Source organism: Thunnus albacares, chromosome 16 (genome assembly GCF_914725855.1).
Source record: "Thunnus albacares chromosome 16, fThuAlb1.1, whole genome shotgun sequence".
NCBI classification, from domain to species: Eukaryota; Metazoa; Chordata; class Actinopteri; order Scombriformes; family Scombridae; genus Thunnus; species Thunnus albacares.
In genome coordinates, this window is record NC_058121.1 from 7,345,563 (window position 1) to 7,365,169 (window position 19,607).

The 19,607-nt window shown below is 38.6% G+C and overlaps 2 protein-coding genes across 2 annotated transcripts in view; one reads left to right on the plus strand and one right to left on the minus strand.

Moving 5' to 3' along the window:
• Positions 1 to 38: 38 nt before the first annotated feature.
• grem1a (gremlin 1a, DAN family BMP antagonist) lies at positions 39 to 1,498 on the plus strand. The gene is made up of 2 exons (XM_044329530.1): positions 39 to 170; positions 306 to 1,498. Exon 2 carries the CDS (start codon positions 314 to 316, stop codon positions 851 to 853), a length of 540 nt encoding a protein of 179 aa, XP_044185465.1. The 5' UTR covers positions 39 to 170; positions 306 to 313; the 3' UTR covers positions 854 to 1,498.
• Positions 1,499 to 1,598: 100 nt separating this feature from the next.
• Positions 1,599 to 19,607, minus strand: part of fmn1 (formin 1) — a 33,640-nt gene continuing 15,631 nt past the window's right edge. The window contains exons 5-19 of the mRNA XM_044329524.1: positions 19,285 to 19,346; positions 18,124 to 18,965; positions 16,166 to 16,307; positions 15,268 to 15,355; positions 13,327 to 13,388; positions 13,137 to 13,225; positions 12,882 to 13,011; positions 12,424 to 12,570; positions 11,179 to 11,238; positions 10,755 to 10,875; positions 5,551 to 5,643; positions 4,056 to 4,107; positions 3,597 to 3,746; positions 2,858 to 2,939; positions 1,599 to 1,983 (exon numbers count right to left, since the gene is read on the minus strand). Of these exons, the coding sequence (XP_044185459.1) occupies positions 1,939 to 1,983; positions 2,858 to 2,939; positions 3,597 to 3,746; positions 4,056 to 4,107; positions 5,551 to 5,643; positions 10,755 to 10,875; positions 11,179 to 11,238; positions 12,424 to 12,570; positions 12,882 to 13,011; positions 13,137 to 13,225; positions 13,327 to 13,388; positions 15,268 to 15,355; positions 16,166 to 16,307; positions 18,124 to 18,965; positions 19,285 to 19,346 (2,165 nt within the window). The 3' untranslated portion in view covers positions 1,599 to 1,938. The remainder of the gene's footprint in view (positions 1,984 to 2,857; positions 2,940 to 3,596; positions 3,747 to 4,055; positions 4,108 to 5,550; positions 5,644 to 10,754; positions 10,876 to 11,178; positions 11,239 to 12,423; positions 12,571 to 12,881; positions 13,012 to 13,136; positions 13,226 to 13,326; positions 13,389 to 15,267; positions 15,356 to 16,165; positions 16,308 to 18,123; positions 18,966 to 19,284; positions 19,347 to 19,607) is intronic.

Genomic DNA, 19,607 nt, shown 5'->3' on the forward strand with positions numbered 1-19,607 from the left:
GTTTGGGGGCGTGTTCTTCAGAAGCTCTGAAACTGAAGACAGTTTAGAAAACCGCTCACAGTGTCAGTCGTTAAGCCACTACAGAGGACGCAGGACCTGTGGAAGAAACACATGCTGTAAACTGTCTGTGTGGATCACGTTTTCTTGTAAGGAGTTTGGATAAACAACAGGTGACTATTAGTTTGTTAAACCTAATTCGTAAATTATCATGTACAGCGCGTTTGGAAAATGCGTAATGCGCGCGTAAAAATCGTGCGTAAAATGCTCCCCATCAGTGACTAACTTGTATGTTGTTTTTCTTTCAGCTTCAGCGATGAGAACGTCGTGTCTAATGACCTCTGCCATAGTTTTGGCGCTGCTGCTCAGCCCGCCGAGGAGTACAGATGCCGCGACCTTTCAAGGCGCTTTCCCACACCCAAACAAATACAGCCCGAATGAATCGGACAGGTGTCAACAACCTCCTATCAGTGGATTCATTTCTCGCGGGAATGGGCCCGCGACCACAACCGATGAGGTGCTGGAGTCCAGTCAGGAGGCGCTGCACGTCACGGAGCGTCGGTACCTGCGGCTGGACTGGTGCAAGACACAGCCGCTCAAGCAAACCATCCACGAGGAAGGATGCCTGAGCCGCACCATCATCAACCGGTTTTGCTACGGCCAGTGCAACTCCTTCTACATCCCGCGGCATATCTACCAGGACGGAAACGCTTTTCAGTCCTGCTCCGCCTGCAAACCCAAAACCTTCAGTACCGTCACTTACACCCTCTTCTGCCCGGGACAGACGCCCAGTACCAGGAAGAAACGGGTCCAGCGCGTAAAGCAGTGCCGCTGCACAACAATAGATACGGACTAGACGCAAACTAACACATGCTGGCCGATAATATATATTCCCTTCTGTGTGAAGGAAAGTGCAGCTTTGCAAAAATAAAAAAGGGACACATGAGAAAGAAGTGGGAATGAGAAAGTGAGGAACTTAAATGAGATCAAACATCTTGTCCTTTTTACCATTATAAAGGAGAGAAGATACTGAATTTACCACTAATTCTGCTGATAAACAAAGTTATTGATTCAGGTGTCATGTTTCCTCTGAGATGATGGTTTCACCTGCAACTAATAACTTATCACACCAACCAAATACCAAATATACCGTAACCAGAAAGTCATTTTATTTGTGTTAACAGATTTGTTGGACTTTGACAAAGTTTTAGTTTAGTGAACTCTTTGAGTGTCAGTGAAAGCAAGTTTTAGGTTGAGGCTGTAACAATTCATAATATTTGTTGCAGACATCTGGCAACAGAAAAGATGGTGTGGGGGTGCAAGACGTGTACAGAAATGTCAACCTCATCAGATAATGTGTGAGGATCTTCAAAGGACTTTGAATGGTTGTATTGTTTCCACTGTGTGGGATGTGAGCTGAGGGCTTTGATGATATAAAGATTTTTCTTTTTTTTTTTTTTTTTTTTTTTTTTTTTTTTTTTTTTTTACAACCTGCACTGCTAAATGCCACTTCATTTTACAACTTTGTATAATGTGTGTATCATGTATTGTAAAGTTGCTTGTGAATAAAAGCGTTTTCAAGCTATTACTGTACATCACAATTTTTCTGATCGGTGATTTTATTTGTGGAAAAATATTGCAAAATCTTAGACTACACATGTCAGAATCAATGCAAAATGTAAGAATCTACACACAGTTGAAACTATCACTAATGTCTACATATTGCACAAAAGATTTCTTTTCAGTCTTTATAATTTAAATACATTTTTGTGTGGTAAATTATATAACATAAAGCTGCCAGTTAATAGATGGCATTATTCCATGAACATATTAAAAATATAAAAGGTTTATGTTGTGTCCACCGAGGAAATGTTGGCGAGGATTGTTGTATTATTGTTACTGTATGATCCTCCTAATGTTACAGATTTATACCTCCTGAGTTTAAGTTGAGGACATGCTGGCTTCTTTCTGGCGCAGTCGCTCTTTCTGTTGGTAGAAAAACATGAAAGGACTTATCAACACGGACAAAAACACTACACAGAATTTTGTACTAATTTATTAAATGCAGCATGACGGACTAGGATTTTGTAATATGTGCTGTCTAAATAAAGTCATATTTTCTACTTAAAACAGTGCACCTGGTGTTAAAGGACAGGTTTACATTTTTCAAGTCTTTCTTAAAACAACAGTTAAAGCAACAGTCAGGAGCCCAAATGAACAATGAAACAAGTTTTGTTCTCTGTAATCATTCCTCCTGTTCATACTGACCATTAGAGGACCCCTTCATAGTGCACTTACAACGTTAAGTGATGGGGCCAAAATCTACAAATCTTGTTTTGAACAAAAATATTTTTAAAAGTTTATCTGAAGATAATATTAAGCTTCAGCCACTTTATTTAGTAAAATAAAGTGGACATTTGCCACATTTACAGTCTTTTTAGCATCAAATTCCCTCTTTGTGTTTCCTCAGACAGTGTTTCCCTGTTGAGTTGTGGTGGAAGTATAGTAACAAATAGAGGAACTTTGGCACTAAAAACACTGTGATGTTGAAATATATCTACTTGATTTGACTCATTTGGACGACTGAAGCTTCATATTAGCTTCAGATAAACATTTTTGCACAGAAGGAGGACTGTGGATTTTGTTCCCCATCACTAACATTGTAAGTGAATTATGAAGAGATCTTCTAATGTTCAGTATGAACAGGAGGAATGATTACAACAAGACAAACATGTGACAGTGTTCATTTGGGCTCCTGACTGTTGTTTTAAAACAGACTAAAAATTGTGAACGTGTCCTTTCACATGAATTGTATTGTCAATTTAGACACATTTCTGTTCCTTTATGAACTCTATCTTACCAGACTGTTGGGGTTAATCTTTCTGGTCTCAACTTTCTTCTCTCCTGTGATCCTCTTCACGGATAGCTGAGCCTCTTTTAACCTGAAATTATATGTGTCAGATTATTAACAGCACAGCATTTAAAAATATCTCTTTATTACTTCAGAGCGTTAATGAATCAATCCCTCCCAGTGTGTAAATTATTAATTTGTGTAAGACGAGCATCTTTCTCTCATCACTCCTATGCAAACAGAAACATATCAATAAAGCTGGCACCAATACAAGTTTGTTTTGATCAATCAAAAATAATAATTTCCAAAGACACAATATTGATTGTAGTTCATGCATCAGCCACAACAAAATTGCATAGAGGTCCAAGGTTAAGGTTAACCTTATATTCTAAACAGAAACTGCGTTACCTGGCTCACATTGGCAACAAGCAATAAACAGTAATACAAACAGATAGAATTATTAATAATATCAACAACAACAACAACAACAATAATAGTAATAGTAATAATAATATAAAATAATAATAATTATTACATAATAATAATAATAATAATAATAATAATAATAATAATAATAATAATAATAATAATAATAATGATAATTGCTTAATCTCTGTGAGATTATACATTCCCACTTTTTCCAGATAAATTGATAGGATGAAGAGAGAGCACCTATTTCCTGAATTGAATAAGTTGAAGTGATCATTTCAAAAACATGGTGGTTCTAGACACATATACAGACAGATACCTCTCATTAGAGATGTTCTTGTTCTCCCTCTTCCACCTGGTCTTGAAGTCAGCGCAAAACTCGAACCAGAGCATGAAGAAATGACCAGCTGTCACCTCCTTGTCTCCCGTCTTAGGCCTCAGTCCAAAGTACAGAACCAAGTCCTGAAAACTGAGCAGCAAGAAGGGGTCAGGGAAGAGAGAAATACTTTGCTTTTAGTTTAGTTTAGAAAAAGTTGTTATGGTGAAATATGGTCAGAAAAAAAAAAAAGTTGACATTGATGTCCATATTCGTTCATAGCAGCTGCCTGCTTCGCTTCATCAAATCAGGACCTAAAAATCTTCATGTCACTTCAAAGTTTGTTTAAAGGTTTCCAAACTTTTTCCAACCATCATGTGTTTGCTTGAGGAGATTTTGATGTCAGAAACAATTTGTGTGAGTGTGAAGCATACAAAGGACAGAATAATTTATTTCTCCAACCTTTTTTGTGCAGTCATCAACTCATAGGAAGCATCAGCATGTTCTTTTCGTGCTGGAAGAAAAAAAGAGACAAAGAAGACAGATTATATTTTAAACAGCTATAATCCCCATGATATAAATACTCACAGGACCACAATAAGAACCTCTTGTATGATGATGATCACCTTGTCAAATGGAGCCAGACAACCATCTGGCTTCTTCAAAACAGCTATGGAGCCATTCTTACTGCCACTTTCAAATTGCAATGTCATTATCACAGCATAACAGGTAAATCACTGACTATGTCTGTCTGCCTGTAATGTTGTCGGATTCTGTTCAACATCAACAAATCATTTACTCAAAGTTAGTTAACTCAAATTCTGATTTCTGTTGAAGCAAATCTTTAAAAATGTCCACTTTACTGAGATCTTTTCACTTTATTCCAGTACAATTTAAATGGAATTTCCTGAATCTTTTTCAATTAAAACTTATTCTCTGATAAAATAGAGTGATTTAGTTAACTGTGGTTGTGAGAAATATGTCAGTAAAATTATGTTTTATGCCAAAAGCTCAACTATTAATGAGTCCATCTTTGTCTGAACGGAGCACTCACATTGCACTTTAGGAGCTTCAGAGCTTTAAATGTGTCACAAAAATGAATTAACATAATCAATTATCATAAATCTACATGATTTGAGTAACAGGGGATGGGAGACTCTTCTCTATTGCCATTGATTTAGATAAGTTTAGCTGGATGACTAAGGTGTTTTTTGCAGTGGGCGAACAGACTCCCAGTGCCTGAGTGTCTCAATCATTGCCAAATCTGTCTGATCCCTATCTGAGCGTCTAGCCATTACTCTGAATCCATCCTATCTCCCACACACACAGACACACAGATACCAAAAACACTCCATGAAAAAGCAAAAGGGGCATAATGTAGATAATCAGGCAAGTAACAGGATGAAGCCTATGTTTTTCTGACAACTAGTAGAGACAACAGAATCATTTAGAGGAGCCATATATTGACTGATGGGGGCTGCAGGTTTCTGGAAGAAGACTATTTCAAAGTCATTGTTGGGAAATTTGCATTAACATTTATTTATAACTGAATAAAATTAGGATTAACAGATTCTTAAAAAGACTCAATAGCATTTAAATCTAAATATCTGAATCCACAGAGTAAAATATCTTCAGTGCTGCCTTACAAACAGTTTCCCCCCCAAGTGTTTCAACACAATAGAAGTAAAGTATGATGCAGGTTCTGCCTTCTCTATTCTCTCTATTCAGTTTTATATCAAAGATGAAACTAATCTTTAATGTTACACCAAAAAGTAACTTAAAAGTCATAAACCTAACTTGCAAAAACCTGTAGTCACTCTGAATGGTACATAAGTTTGGTGTGTTACTTTCAACACATCTCATGCTTTTGGTCTAGTTTGTATTAGTCAGATATTGACCCAAACTACAGACCTGCTAAAAGTTTTTGGATGCAGAGAACATGACTGCAACTACTCACCACTGAGAACAAAAGCCTCCATCTTATCCTTAAACGGCTGCAGGTGTTCTTCAGGAGAGTCAGAGCAAACCTTCTGTACATCCTTTTCACATCCTAAAAGAAAAAACAAACAAACAAGGATTTAGAAAATTGAAAACCGTATTTCAATTTCAGTCATTGAGTTTAAGAAAAGATAAAATTTAGTTGTGGAGTTTTTCCTCCACAACTAAATTTTATCTTTTCTTAAAGAAATGGAGGAAATGGTAGCAATGAAACAACAAACAGTAGTGATGAAACAACACACAGTAGTGATGAAACAACACACAGTAGTGATTTCAACTTATGTTTACACACTAAATCTTGAACGTCTTTTACATTTGCTGCTAAAATGTAATCTGTTGCAGATTTCCTGTAGGCCCAGGATGTAAGCAGTAAGTTTATTGTGTGTTTGCAGCAATTAGAGGACTTTGATGAACCAGGAACGAGAGACTAAACACTTCTGCATCGGTGAAGTTTCAGCCACTTACAGAAACCCAAACTTAACAAACAGAAAATCTAAGAAGGAAGACATTACAGTGCTGAACAGGTGAAGTGTGGAGCAGAAGCATCACAGCAATGTGTGCTCCTCATGAAAAAAGGATCTCACACAGAGGTAAACAAGTGGTTAAACCAGAATGAGGCATTTTTGCTGTTTTGCTGCTTTAGACAGAGAGACATTATTTACTTGTGGGACTTTGATACCCAGAAGTGGATCCTTAAAGGTCACTCATATGACTTAGTATTGCACGTTCATTAAATTGGGTGACCTGGATTAATTGTCAAAATTGGTAAAGCAGATTTATAGTCCATGATATTTCCCATAACGTATCATCTTTTGTTAGAATCTCCCTGCCTGGTAAACACCCACTTCTCCTAAAGTCCACTTACACTAAAAAGACACAAGTTTTACACTAGAAGGCTGTTTTCAAATTCATTTGCCAAAGGGGGAAAGTTTAAGGCGTGTACCTACAAGCATATTTGTGACATCACAACTCATTTGGAGCCAGTCATGGTCCAATATGCAACTTGGGGTATTTTCAAACTTGTAGTTTCTTTGCTCTGGTCTATATCAGTGGATGAGTTGGTAAACTTGGTGTATTTTCCTTGGTTTGTTTCGTTTAACACAGAAAAATCCAAGTGAACCAAAATTCATTACAACAAGCCACGTGAGAATGTTCACTCCACATATGGATCAGATATGTCTGGGATGGTGGCAAGAACACAAACACAGGAAGAAGGTCCTGAAGAAGGTCCTATCTGCCAAATGTCAAAAATGAACTGTATTGTTGCACTGGTCCAGATTGGACTTTCATTAATTCTCCAGCTAGCAGCTGTTGATTTTGCTCATCCTCATCCCAGCAGGCAAATAACACTTCGCTATGACAACCACTGAGCTCAAACTTGTAGACTACGCCTTGTACTTGGGTCAGATCACGTACCCACCTCAAACGAACCGCTCCAGAGTGCGTGTGGGATCAAACCGAGGCAATTCCTCAAAGGGTCTCTGTACAGTTGCTTTGAGCCGCACAAAAGTATGATTGCTGTGTTCAGATCTGCCCAAATGAATCGCACCAAGGGGGAAAACAAACCAGAGTCTGATTCCCCTTACACAAGTGTGATGTGGAAACTTGAAACCTCCAGCGCACATACACTGAGAATTGTGAAGTAGGAAACATCTCATATCCAGCTATTCAACTTTTAAAAACTAAAGATGTCTGCATATTCATAGATTCTGGATTTTTCAATGAGGGAGAAGGAGCAGATAACATTTTAAGAATTTTTATCTACTTAACTGAACTTTTCGGTGGAAAACACATTATTATTCAAAGCAGAGTATTTCATATGTCTTAAAACATGTCTGGAGGGATTTACAGTATAAATTTGTAGTCACCAAGCCTATACCAATGACATCGCTATGACAACATCAAGGGTTTTTCCTCAGACTTTAGAGAGTTCCCTCCAGAGCCACTGAAAACTGTTTTCACAGGCTGAGTATTACTCCTCATGGTGAATAAAATGAAGTGCCTTTAAACTGCACACTGCTTGAACTATCACGTTTTGTTCTTAGTGTTGTTGGAGAAATTCAGTCCTGCCTTCAGTGGACAGAAAACTTTCTCTCTTTTGGATTTCATTCCTAAGTTTTGAGATGTCGCCTCCTGTGAACTGAATCATTTTCCCACCAGTCTCTCCAGTGTTTGAGATTTAAACTGATAAGTCACTTGCTTTTTTTTTTTTAAACTTGAATGAGCAGCATCAACCCCTCCCCATGAAGGACAGAAAGAGAGACAGACGGAGTAAGAAGAGAGAGTGCTGGGTTAAAGTAACTCCACCTGTGCCTGAGCAGGAGGTTATCAGCACAGCTTCCTCTTTAGATATCACTTATTGAGATTCACCTTGAGATGGCGACTGCAAACTCTACTCCCTCTCTCTCTCTTCCCCTGCCAGTCTGTGGCTCCGTGTTGCTCTGTGTCCAATCAGTGGATCAGAGGAGCCAGTCTGCTGAGCCAGTCATAATAGAGGCTGGAGAGGGAGCCGAGCCCCTGGCCCCCCACTCCACCACCCCGCCCCGACGCTCGATCAACATCTCCCAGATAAGATTACAAAAGAATACTGTTTTCATTCAGGATTTGTGTAAACTTTGGAGGCGGGTATCTCTCTCTATATTGTGTGGCGAGCCGTTCTTTTCTTTTGTCTGCCTTTTGTGCCTGAAAAATGTTTGCTTATTTCTGACTGAAGAGGGTTACAGACCTTCTCATAAACAGAGCCGGGTGCTTTCAGATGTGAGACTGAAATTACACAAACTGCCCTGAAGTGGTGATTTGGTTTCATAGTGAGGGATGGATGCATACTGAAGTGAGGTTTCAAGGTTTTGATAATCAGTCACCTCATAAATCACAATAGCATAACAAGATTCCACAGATACATAAATCTTTTAAAAGTTATTAATTCATAGAAAGTGAGCATGACATAAAAAATACAACAACAAACTAGAAAACTAGTTGAATTTTACTAATCTGAACAAAAGATCTAAGGACTGAGGGTGTCAGATGATTTACTGATTATGATTTTAAACTATACTGTATAAATAAAAGTGGCTTAACTTGACTAAAACTTAGAGTATATGTAGTCTAAATACTGTATGATCATAGAAATAAATGAAAGCAATATATCAAAAGCAAAGTTAATGGGAATAAAACAGAATCTCACCAACAACAGTGATAGTCATTTCACCCAAATGAAAATGAAAAAAACAACAAACAAACAAAAAACCAACTAAAACATCAAGATCTCTTTTCAGAAACAGTACCTGTGTTTACGCCACACAGCTTGACGTCATTCATTGCAGTTGGGACTATGTTTTTGGTAGAAAAATTTGTTCTAAAGCCTGTCATAGACATATTGCTACAGTTTTCACAAAAAGCTTTATTAAGCCCACCTGCCCAGCACTAAAGGGCAGGCAGACAACTAGCTAGTGACCACAGTGGAGCCACATATTTTTCTCAGGAGTTGATGAAGACCAAAACAAAGCTGAGAGGAGACTTACATACATCAGCTGGACAGAAACACGACTCCAAATGAATGATAATATTCCTCTGTGTCTGCTGGATGTGTCTACTAACATATCGGTATATATGAGGTGATAATATGTCAATATTGTGTTTAGAGTGTGTTCCACTGCCCTCCGGTGGCCAAAAAAATAAAGTAATACTGCTGTAAACTCTCACATATCAGTTTTGCAATCAACCTCAAAAATCAAGTATTATTCAGTTATAACTAGTTCCAATAAAAAGAGTGAAATTCTATTCATTTCTGTTGTCTAAGGGTGGAGGCAGAAATAAAATAAAACCAAATCTAATTCAATTTACCACTTTTTTTTAGTAGTGATTTGGGTGAACTGACCCTTTAAACTTTAAATATTTTCTCTTCTTCTGACACCTTTTTAAAGTCATACATTTTGGAGTCTTAAGGTCTCATTTCCTTAAAAGTCTTCATTCAAGATGAATGTTGGGAAACATTTCATACCAACCGAAGAGAGAACACAGGGAGAGTGAAGAACGACAAAAGCAGGCATGAGGGCGGTTCAAACGGGCAGAACAAAAGGAACCTGCGATGGGGCGATCCAGATTACACGGTGGTTTGGGTAGACGGGCTGATAAGACAAATCTGTGTTGAGAGGTAAAGAATCCTATCTGTGGCACACATCTGGGGGCCACACTGGAGCCCAGGTGATACAGCCGAGCAGGTTAAGGATCCGTGCATCTCTGCAGAGGCCCGTGCAGAGATACTACAGATATGAGAGGTCTGGAGATTACATAAGTGGGAAGCCATGGTCTCCCTGCTCTGGCGACAGGGGCACAAAGGCACAACGATGGGAGATCTGATGGGCAGGAGGATTAGGAGCTGGATCTGAAAGGCGCCAGGCCAGTATCAGCAGCAAGACTCCTACTAGTCTCTGAATACACGCGCATGCAGTGCACAAATAAACACACATGCAATGAAATGCATGCAAAAACACATGTATACATAAAGATACAACAATGCACTCACTCACAATCGTATACTGTACATGTAAGCATTGTCCTCAGCATGACTTGTCTGGTTTAACTGGCTGGCATGCTGAATGGCGTCATATGGGCACACTTAAGGAAGAGAAGAGAACAGGCGAGAAGGATAAGAAAGACGAGAGGAAATCTTTTGTTCTGGGGCTTTAGCTAACGCGAGTTTGGTCAAAGAAGCAGGCCTTTAGCACAAAGTATAAACAGTTACTCAATGGCTGGGGCCCGTGATGGGAAACCAGGGTGGTGAGATGTGGGGAGGGATGGGGGGTTGTCTGAGGAAAAACGATGCCAGACTAGGCCGAGGTTTGGTCTGTGGGAACCTCTCAAGAGCAACACAAAAATCACAGTGATAGAGTTTCACAGGCTGGCTGAGGTTTTCAAACAAAAACACACAACAAAATGACCACAAGGCGAGACTATTACAGGTCACAAAGTCACATGGATGCTGAAGCTCACCGTCTGTCTGCACAATGTGGATTTCATGTTTTGGGGAATGTGTGTAACCGACTAATATAATAAACCGAAAGGGGGAGAAAAGTATAGGTATTCATTACTCTGCAAGTCTTCACAAAAAAAGGAGCTGGAGTAGATAGGAGCTGTAAATGTTGCGGTAGTGACATCACATACTTGTCAGATCTCGTCCAAGCAGTCTCAGGTCTCTGCTGAGGTCATCAAACTCGACCTGCGCTGCCAGGAAGACGTCCTGAGGTTCAGGAAGGGGGAACATGCTCTTGTCTGTGCCGGCATTCTGGTGGAATCCAATCATAACAAAGCAACAAAACATCACTCTTAAATCAGGGACGAAAAAATTCATTGTTATCTCAGGACACAGGAAACAAGCTAGAACTTCTTTCATGTTGGTGAACACCAATAATAGGCTTGAAATTCATTTTGTGTGACAGTTTGTTTTTATAAGCACACCCAACCATTGTTCTTCTGTGAATTTGATGAATAACAAATATTCAAATAAAACAATATAAATGCATCAAATTCATGTAGAGTTATACAAAACAACATGTCAATAACTGTGCTTTTTTTTCTTTTTCAATACCTTGTCCACATTGTGCAGGTAGTACGACACCACGTAGTCCACCAGGCTGATGCGATTGTCCTAAAGAAAAAATGCAGTAAGCAGTTCAAAAGTGCGGCAGTTTAAAGTAAAACATTAGAGTTCACTGCCTCTGCTAACCATGCATTAACATGTATTTTCCCTTTTCCAGATAGATGAGATAGATATGACTATAGGATTGCATGCACAGAGAAAATGGTATCAGCCATAAGACAGATGACTTGGCATGTAGGCATTTTATACCTTTATTATAGGGAGAGTGGAGAGATGGTGGCAATTGAAAGGAGAGAGTGATGGGAGGGTTACATGCAATAAAGGTCCACAGCCGGATTTGAACCCCGGATGTTGCGGTTATATGGCATGCGTCTTAACCAGTAGGCTGACTCAGCATGTGATTAAGTGGAAAAACAAAGGTTGTATTGCCAATTCTAATGTCCAATGAGCAACAAGTATCCTTTCCTGTAAGCGTGTATGCTGCCCTTCTGCTCTGTTCCAGAGGAAATTATCTTAAAGAGGAAATATTATGCTCATTTCCAAGTCTATATTTACATTATGGGGCTCTACTGGAATATCTTTGCATGATTTACAGTTTAAAAAACTCCTTATTTATCTTATACTGGCAGTTTATGCAGTCCCTCAGTTCAGCCTCTGTATGAAACAGGCCGTTTTAGCTCCTGTCTCTTTAAGGCCCCCCTCCTGATGAGCCTACTCTGTTCTCATTGGCTAACTTCAGGAAGCTGCTTTTCGGCAGACTTCATAAACAAACAATAGTAGTAGGATTTTACTTCTTTTTCTCATTCTTTACTCAAAATGGAAAGTTCTAAAACACATCTGTACATGAATCTGATCCCAAATATGAGACTGAACAACATGAACAACCCGGAAAAAAAAACCCCAGCAACAACCATAGCAACAAAGGTTACAGAACAGATGATGATTTGTGGGCATGCGAAAGATCTGATGTCATCACAAGGAGGAAGTAGAGGTAACTTTACAAACAGAGAGTTCAGAGCAGGTTGGGCTGTTGACTTGAAGGTGGCATTTTTACAAACATTCACCTCAATTTTTGGTACTTTGACCATGTTTAATATAGATATCCAACATTATAACAGTACCAAAATAACAGAAAATCACAAAAAGCACATTATGACCCCTTAAAGTAAATTCCAAAGTACTAAAGCATGATAAAAGACAAGGAAAAGAATCCTACAGTGTTCAAGGTCTTACCCTGCTCTTGACATCCTTGAGTTTCGGGAGGATGTCCAGGCCAAAGCCATCAGCCTGCCCTCTGGTCCTGCTGCCACCGTTCATGTGATTCCCCAGAGCCAACACCAGTCCCATTACCTCCCTCACATCGTCGCGCTCCAGCAGAGCCTCAAGACAGAACACAAACACAAGGTTAACAGGTTTTTTTTAACAGGGTGTACGCACAGCTGGTGGTCACTAACAGATGTGACGATAATATCAAATGAGAGGTTTAAGTATTATCACTGTATATACCTTGTGATACATATTTTTTATTATTATTTTTTTTTTTTATTCATTTTAACCTTTTAATTAAAATGCAGAAGATGATCTGATTGCAATCACACAGAGCAAAAACACATTAAATCAAATCTAGCTAAATAAGAACAAGATGAACATTCTCAAGGTGAGTGTGTTTGCCGTCAGGTGTTGCCTCTTACTTTACAGACAGAGGAGACTGTGTTGAGCTTGCGTTGGATGGACGCGATCCCGTCGATGAATGTTGCCTGGAAGATGATGCAGTGAGCTCTGCCTGCGAAGTCTGGGATCTGAGAGAGCTCATACAGGAACCTGGAGTGCAATCACATAAACAGTTAACCTGTAAAATGTCATGATGTTGTCTGTCCAGTCTGTGCAAACACTATAAATGACTGGTAGAGTCTCTAAACATTTCCGTTAGCAGGTGAGATACTGACTGTTCCGGTTTGTCCAGCAGTTTAACTTCCTCTTCCTCTGAGGTCTCGTAGTGTTTCTTGATCTTCTCCAGCTCGTCTGGCTGAGCCCTCTGACACATTGACAATAAGACAATAATAAGTGGTTAATAATTGTATAACTACACATGTATTAAACTCACAGTATATAACAAACGTGTGCCATCATACATACATTTTCATATAACGCTTCAATGGTCTCCAGGTCCACCACAGAGTGATCCACAGTCAGTACAGCTACAAGTGGATTCAGAAAAACATAAAAAAAAAATGAAATAATAATATAAAAACAACTAAACACAAGTGATTTAGCCTGTACTGTATGTTCATCAGAACTTTTCTATCGGTTCCAAAGATCAATGATCAATTTGAATAAAAGAGCAGGGTAAATAGCATGAGCAGAAAGAGCTGCCATAGATCAACAGACGAAAAAACAAAAAAAAGACGACCACCCACAAGTACCACCTGCAACTGTTCATTTTTCACATACTGTACATCAGCTGGTAATTAACAAGAGTTTGCAGTGCAGAAATGTCACAGATGTGTTATGCAGATATGCAGTAATTTAAGGAACAGTATCTCCAATTAAATAGCTGGTCTACCAGATGATTTGACTAACTCGGACTTCTGAAGTCTCATATCAGCTTCAGATAAAGTCAGATAAAGTCCTTTAAAGGGTCCCTGATGATGTTGGGTTTGATTTATTGGAAAGAACAAATAAGGTCAAGCGATGATGCCAAACAGAGAACTGCAGATCCCAGAAGAAACACATTCCTCTCACTGGCAAACACAATGTACTATTTGCTACAAAGGTTTGTGAGTTAGGGATTAGTACTGCAGATTGCTTCTCTGTCACTATCTTGCTGACATTGTGGTGTGTGTTTTAGCCTTTAATCCCACTCGAAATATATCGACGGCTCATATTCAGAGTGAAATACAGAGTAGATTCAGTGTGATGCCGGGGTTCAAGTTAAACAAGGTGATGTTCAGGGAGCTGTGGTTACCTGAATGTTTACAGATGAAAGATATATACTGTAATCCAGCTCTTATATGATAGATGAGATGATGTGTGTTAGATTACATAGACTCTCTGAGGTTGCAGTAGTGATTTTCATGATGGTCTAAATGTTATTACAGAGGCTTTTCCATCATAATCAGAGTATACATCTTTATGCAAAATTTGGAAAAACACTAGCGCATAAAATGAAAACATCTAAAGATATCTATATTTTTAAAATACCAGTTGCTTTGTCAATAGTATAAGATATGTAGGTTTGAATGTTTAATCTAGAAAAATCGACATTTAGAAACCTGACCTGTGAGTCACTTAATCATTTAGTCAGTGAAATATTAAAAAAATAGTGAAACAATGGCATTCAAAATTTCTCAGAGGCCATGGTGATGTCTTCAATTTACTTGTTTTTTCTGACTAATAGTCCAAAACAAATAGATATGAAATTTAGTGTCATATATGATAAAGAAAACCAACAAATCCCCACATTTGAAAGACTAGAATCAGAGAATTTGTGGCAGTTTTGCTGGAAAAAAGACTGAACAGATTCCTTTTCTTTTGATCTACTAATCAATTAATCGACTAATGGCTGCAGCCCTGTTCTACATGCTGTTAGGCTGGAACAGGGTTACTTATATTTGTGGGTTAAACTGCTTTAAAAGAATGGACTACAAAAGGCTTTTGTTTTTACAAATTATGATGAAGGAAACAGCAAAAACAGCAAAAAGTTTGACATTTAAAGTGTAAATTCAAACTTGTACTCAGATTTCTGATGCGCTCATACGCTTTAGATGTTATGATATGTGTTTGTTTTGTACTCCTGAATTAATATATTTTACTCAGCTGTATTTTTCATGGTTAAAACACAAATAAACCTAAACTTGAATAAACTTGAATGTTTATTCAATATTACCATGTTGTACCAACATGTGGTACCTTATCTTAGCATGTTGTATACTGTCCATTTATCATTTTCAGACATAAACTTTCTAAATGACTGCAACTTTATGTCCTGTCCATATCAGCAGCTAACAGGAAATGAGCTGTGACCTGAGATGGTTTCCTAGCAACACATGTGAATGAGTGAAATGCTCTATGACTCACCTTGCTGTATATCTTTCATCTCCAGGTGGAGGCTTGATATGAGGATTCCCACAGCCTGAGAACGCTTACCCTCCAGCAGCTTAATGAGCTAACACACACATATACATGCACGCACACACACACACACACACACACACACACACACACACACACACACACACACACAGTTACCATGACCACCTTATAACTTGAAACCATTAGTGAGTCATTAATGGACAGTCTATTGTGAAAAGATGGAGCAAAACAAACGCAGGTCACAGTCTGCTTCACCATAATGCATCAGCACATTTGGCTTCTGTAACCAGAGTTGTCAGGAATGAAGGATTGATTTATCTGAACAGCTGCTCAGAGTCAACTCTGGTTAAATAAATTAAGTATCTGCACGCATACAAATGTGCTCTTATTCTCTATTTTATTGTATTCTATTTATTTTAAATCTTTAATCAATCTTCTAAATGTTTTAATGTGATAATGTGCCTTACGAGATGTTCTTTGAACTGCATGTGTGTTTGAAAGGTGTGATACATTAAGTTTATCCTCTCTGAATGCAAATACAGCAAACCAAATTTAAACTCAGGTGAAAAATTAAAGTGTTTCAGAGTTTCAGGATTTTGGAGGAAATGAACAGAACTGTGAGGAAATGTCCTGCTAGTGTGGAGAGAGTAAATCTGGATTTATAATGCTCTTTTGACACATTCATAATGATGTTGCATCTGTAAATTCAATGACTTTAACCCCCTCTGCTGATCAAGGTACAGATTGCAATCTATTCCCTGCACTACATACTGTACTGTTGATATGTACTGTAGTTTTATTTAATAATATTCAGCTGCAGTAGAAAATATTCCCAAAAGCTGCATAGCGTCTTGCATGATATTATCAGTACTTTGTGTGTTACCTTCTTGGCTTTGGCTTTCTTCTCATACGCCTCTGACAGCGGCTTCCTCTTAGTCTTTGTGGTGGTTTTGGCGAAGAGATCCTCAAACTCAACGGCATTAATTATATGCGGTTCCTCCAGAATGTTCCACAGTGTCTTGTTACTGGGAGAGAGAGACACATAATTCTTAATTATCCTTTGATTAGTAAATGATACTATTGCTGTGTAGCAGCTGTGCTGCATATGATTCGAAAGAATGGAAACACAAAAGTATTGGTTATTTTTATACTTGAAATCAGCAATGGCAATTTAACAAAAAAAACTGGACAAATCAGAATAATTTCTATGTTTAACTCTGTATTTATTGCTGATCAACACCATCTATTGCATGGCCTCAACTAGAACTGATTGTGATGTGAAATTTTTATTGAATTATTCTCAATTATTCAAAACTTTGTACCATATTTTGGAGTTAAATAAAGAGTTTTAGTGTTTTAATGGTGTCACAGAGGCCTCTTTATCCTGGCTAGAATTAGATACATGTAATCTAAACACTGAATACATTTAACATATGTAATATTAGCAAAAAATACATCATACTGTTCAAAAATAGTTGTATCAACCTTTATAAACACAAATTAATCAAACCCTAAATCCATAAAGTTCATGTGGTAGGTGCAATCTGTAAATGTATAATCTGTCAAACTTGTTCTCCCTGAATGATTCTGAGTAATGATTAAATAATATATGTACATCACTGTCATTCAGAGATAATTATACATGAATAAAGGTGAAAACAAGCAGTTTTTCACTGTTAAAACTTAAAAATGATGATAGCTAACAGAATTTCTGCAGCTGTGGGAACTTCTCGGTAAAATGTGTGTGGGCCCATTTTGAGAATATCTGATAACACCGGCAGAAAACCGCTCATATCTCTGCCAACATTTATCTCTCTGTCCAAAACTGAAAGGATTAGAAACAGTCTTTTTGGATGATATTTGAAGCGGACAGAGCCACATACCAACTATCAGAGACTGTGGTTAACGTGCGTGCGTGCTTGGCTGCTACAACTGAACTGAAATGAACGTCTGAGTTTGTGTTCTGAAGGAGAGGACAGTTTTTCAGCAGGACAGCCATGGAAGACAGCTAACAAACAAATGTCTCCTAAAGCAGTAAGTCTTTACTTGTGTTATCTCATGTATCAGTATATAAAATTATTAAAACTAATTTCAGCCAGCTCTACGCCAACTTCACCAAGACATTTATTGTTCCTGACAGTTAGCCCAGTTTCTAGTCTAAACTGTGTTGTGATTGAGTGATTGAGTTGGAGGGAGATCCACTGTAACTCCACCATCTAAAATAAATCATTGTTAATAATGAGGCTTTTACTTAAATATATAATATAATCACCACAATAAAACCTGGGTTTGATCTGTACAGAACTCCAAAATGGCCGATATTAAAGAAATAAATAAGTCATCATGAGATAAATAATGAATGAATCCACACAAACTATACCAATAAATTGTAAAATGATTTAATAAATTGTTAAAATTCCACCTATCATCAAATGTTATGTCATAACTCATATTTTAATTTTTTATCTGTCTGTCAGATTATAGTGAGATTTGTTTTGTTTTGTTTTTTTATCTAAGTTGAGTCTTAATAAACTATTCAATTATTTCACAATTTATCTGTTCATCTACGTATTTTTCTGTCTTTATTCATATGATCATTTGTGTCATTTAGTCTTATTCATATATTTATTTAATGGCCATTTGGAGATTGGACCTTTGCAAATTCTTTTGCCATTTTGGCTCTAAGTTAATCCTTCCCAGAGGCTCTTTTAATTGTCATACACATTTTTTTTATATATTAAACTTAAGAGAAAATAAGATCAAAGCATTTGATCATGGGTTCAACATATCTGGTTGTGTATGTTTTTATTTAATAAGTGATTGTTGCGGCTGTGAACGTACTTGTTGCCCTGGATCTGGATTCTGGTCCAGTATAGAGGCTTCATGGGTCGTGAAGGCTCCACTGCAGGTTTCCTGGGAGGTTTATCCATGAAGAAACCCCCAGCTAGAGGAGGGGGTGGGGGAGCTAAACCTGGCATGGATGGTGGTGGTGGTGGAGGTGGTGGGGGAGCTAAACCTGGCATGGATGGAGGTGGTGGTGGAGGTGGTGGTGGAGGGTTACTTGAAGGCTGCATGTGGTTCAGGGTTGATGACAAACATGGCACAGGTGGTGGAGGAGGTGGTGGTGGTGGAGGTGGTGGTGGAGGGTTATTTGATGGCTGCATGTGGTTCAAGGTTGATGATGGCAGAGGGGGTGGAGGAGGGAGCAGATTGTCTGTTTTGGTTGGTAGTGTGGTCTGAGGAGGGGCAGCTGGTGTTGGTTGTTGTTCCGACAGAGGTAGCGGCAGTCCAGGAGGAGCAGGAGTTTGGGAAGGAGGGTGTGATGATGAAAAGGAGGACACTGTGTCCTCGCGCTGGCCGGCCAGACTCAAGCTGATGGAAGCCAGGTCTAGCTTTTTGGGGGTCACCTTCTGCTGCTGAGGGCTCATGCATACTCTCCCCGTCCCCTCTCCATCCTCAGGAGTCTTGACAAAGGTCTCTCTGTCCGTCTGGATGCAGACAGTGCGGAATGATTTGTGTAAAAAGTCGTCTCCTGTGGATACAGCAACGTCTTTAGGTTCTCCACGATGAAGGCTCCCAACCAGGGAGAGCTTGGCCTGCAACTCTGTCAGGGTGAAGTTCAGGCGGGCGACATTGTCCTCGTTTTCCACCCTTAGTCTGGAGAGTTCCTGGCCATAATCCTCCTGAAATAATGTTCATCAGACTTCAGCCACACTTTGTGCTGTGTGTGTATTATCATGACATTCAAAGACACAGAGCCACGCATCATTTTATCTGGAATATAATGTCGATCCCTGGCAATCATAATTCATTTTAAAGATATTTCCAGAATTAGGATAAAAAAAACAATTCTGTCTGCTGAAGATTATTTTGGATGTATTATTTGAAAGTGTGCAAGTTGAACACGGTCTGTATTTTTCCTAAATAGTGCAAAATTACACAGACAACATGTTATGTGTAATGTAACATCATACCACAGTTGAACACATCCTTCACACTAACCTGTAACTTCTCCAGCTCCTCTTTGCATTCTCTCTTCAGCTGCAGCAGAGCAGCCTGGTGCTCTGAAAGGAAACAGAGGAGAAGCTTTGTGTTCTTTCTTGAACCACAACAGATGTCTATTATTACAGCAGAGGTGCCCGAGGGCATTTTCTTTACCATGATGGATACTTTATTAGTATGGCTGGTTAACAAACCCCAGACAAACAAATTACAACAACTGCGAGACACGAGAGAACTGTGGCTAATTTTGCACAACAAATCAAATTCATGTTTTAACCACTGCAAGAGTTTGAGGGGTGTTTGAGGATATACTGAGGACAAAC

Excerpts from the sequence above, each read along its gene's own strand:
- grem1a (XM_044329530.1), top strand. The coding sequence starts at position 314 with ATGAGAACGTCGTGTCTAATGACCTCTGCCATAGTTTTGGCGCTGCTG.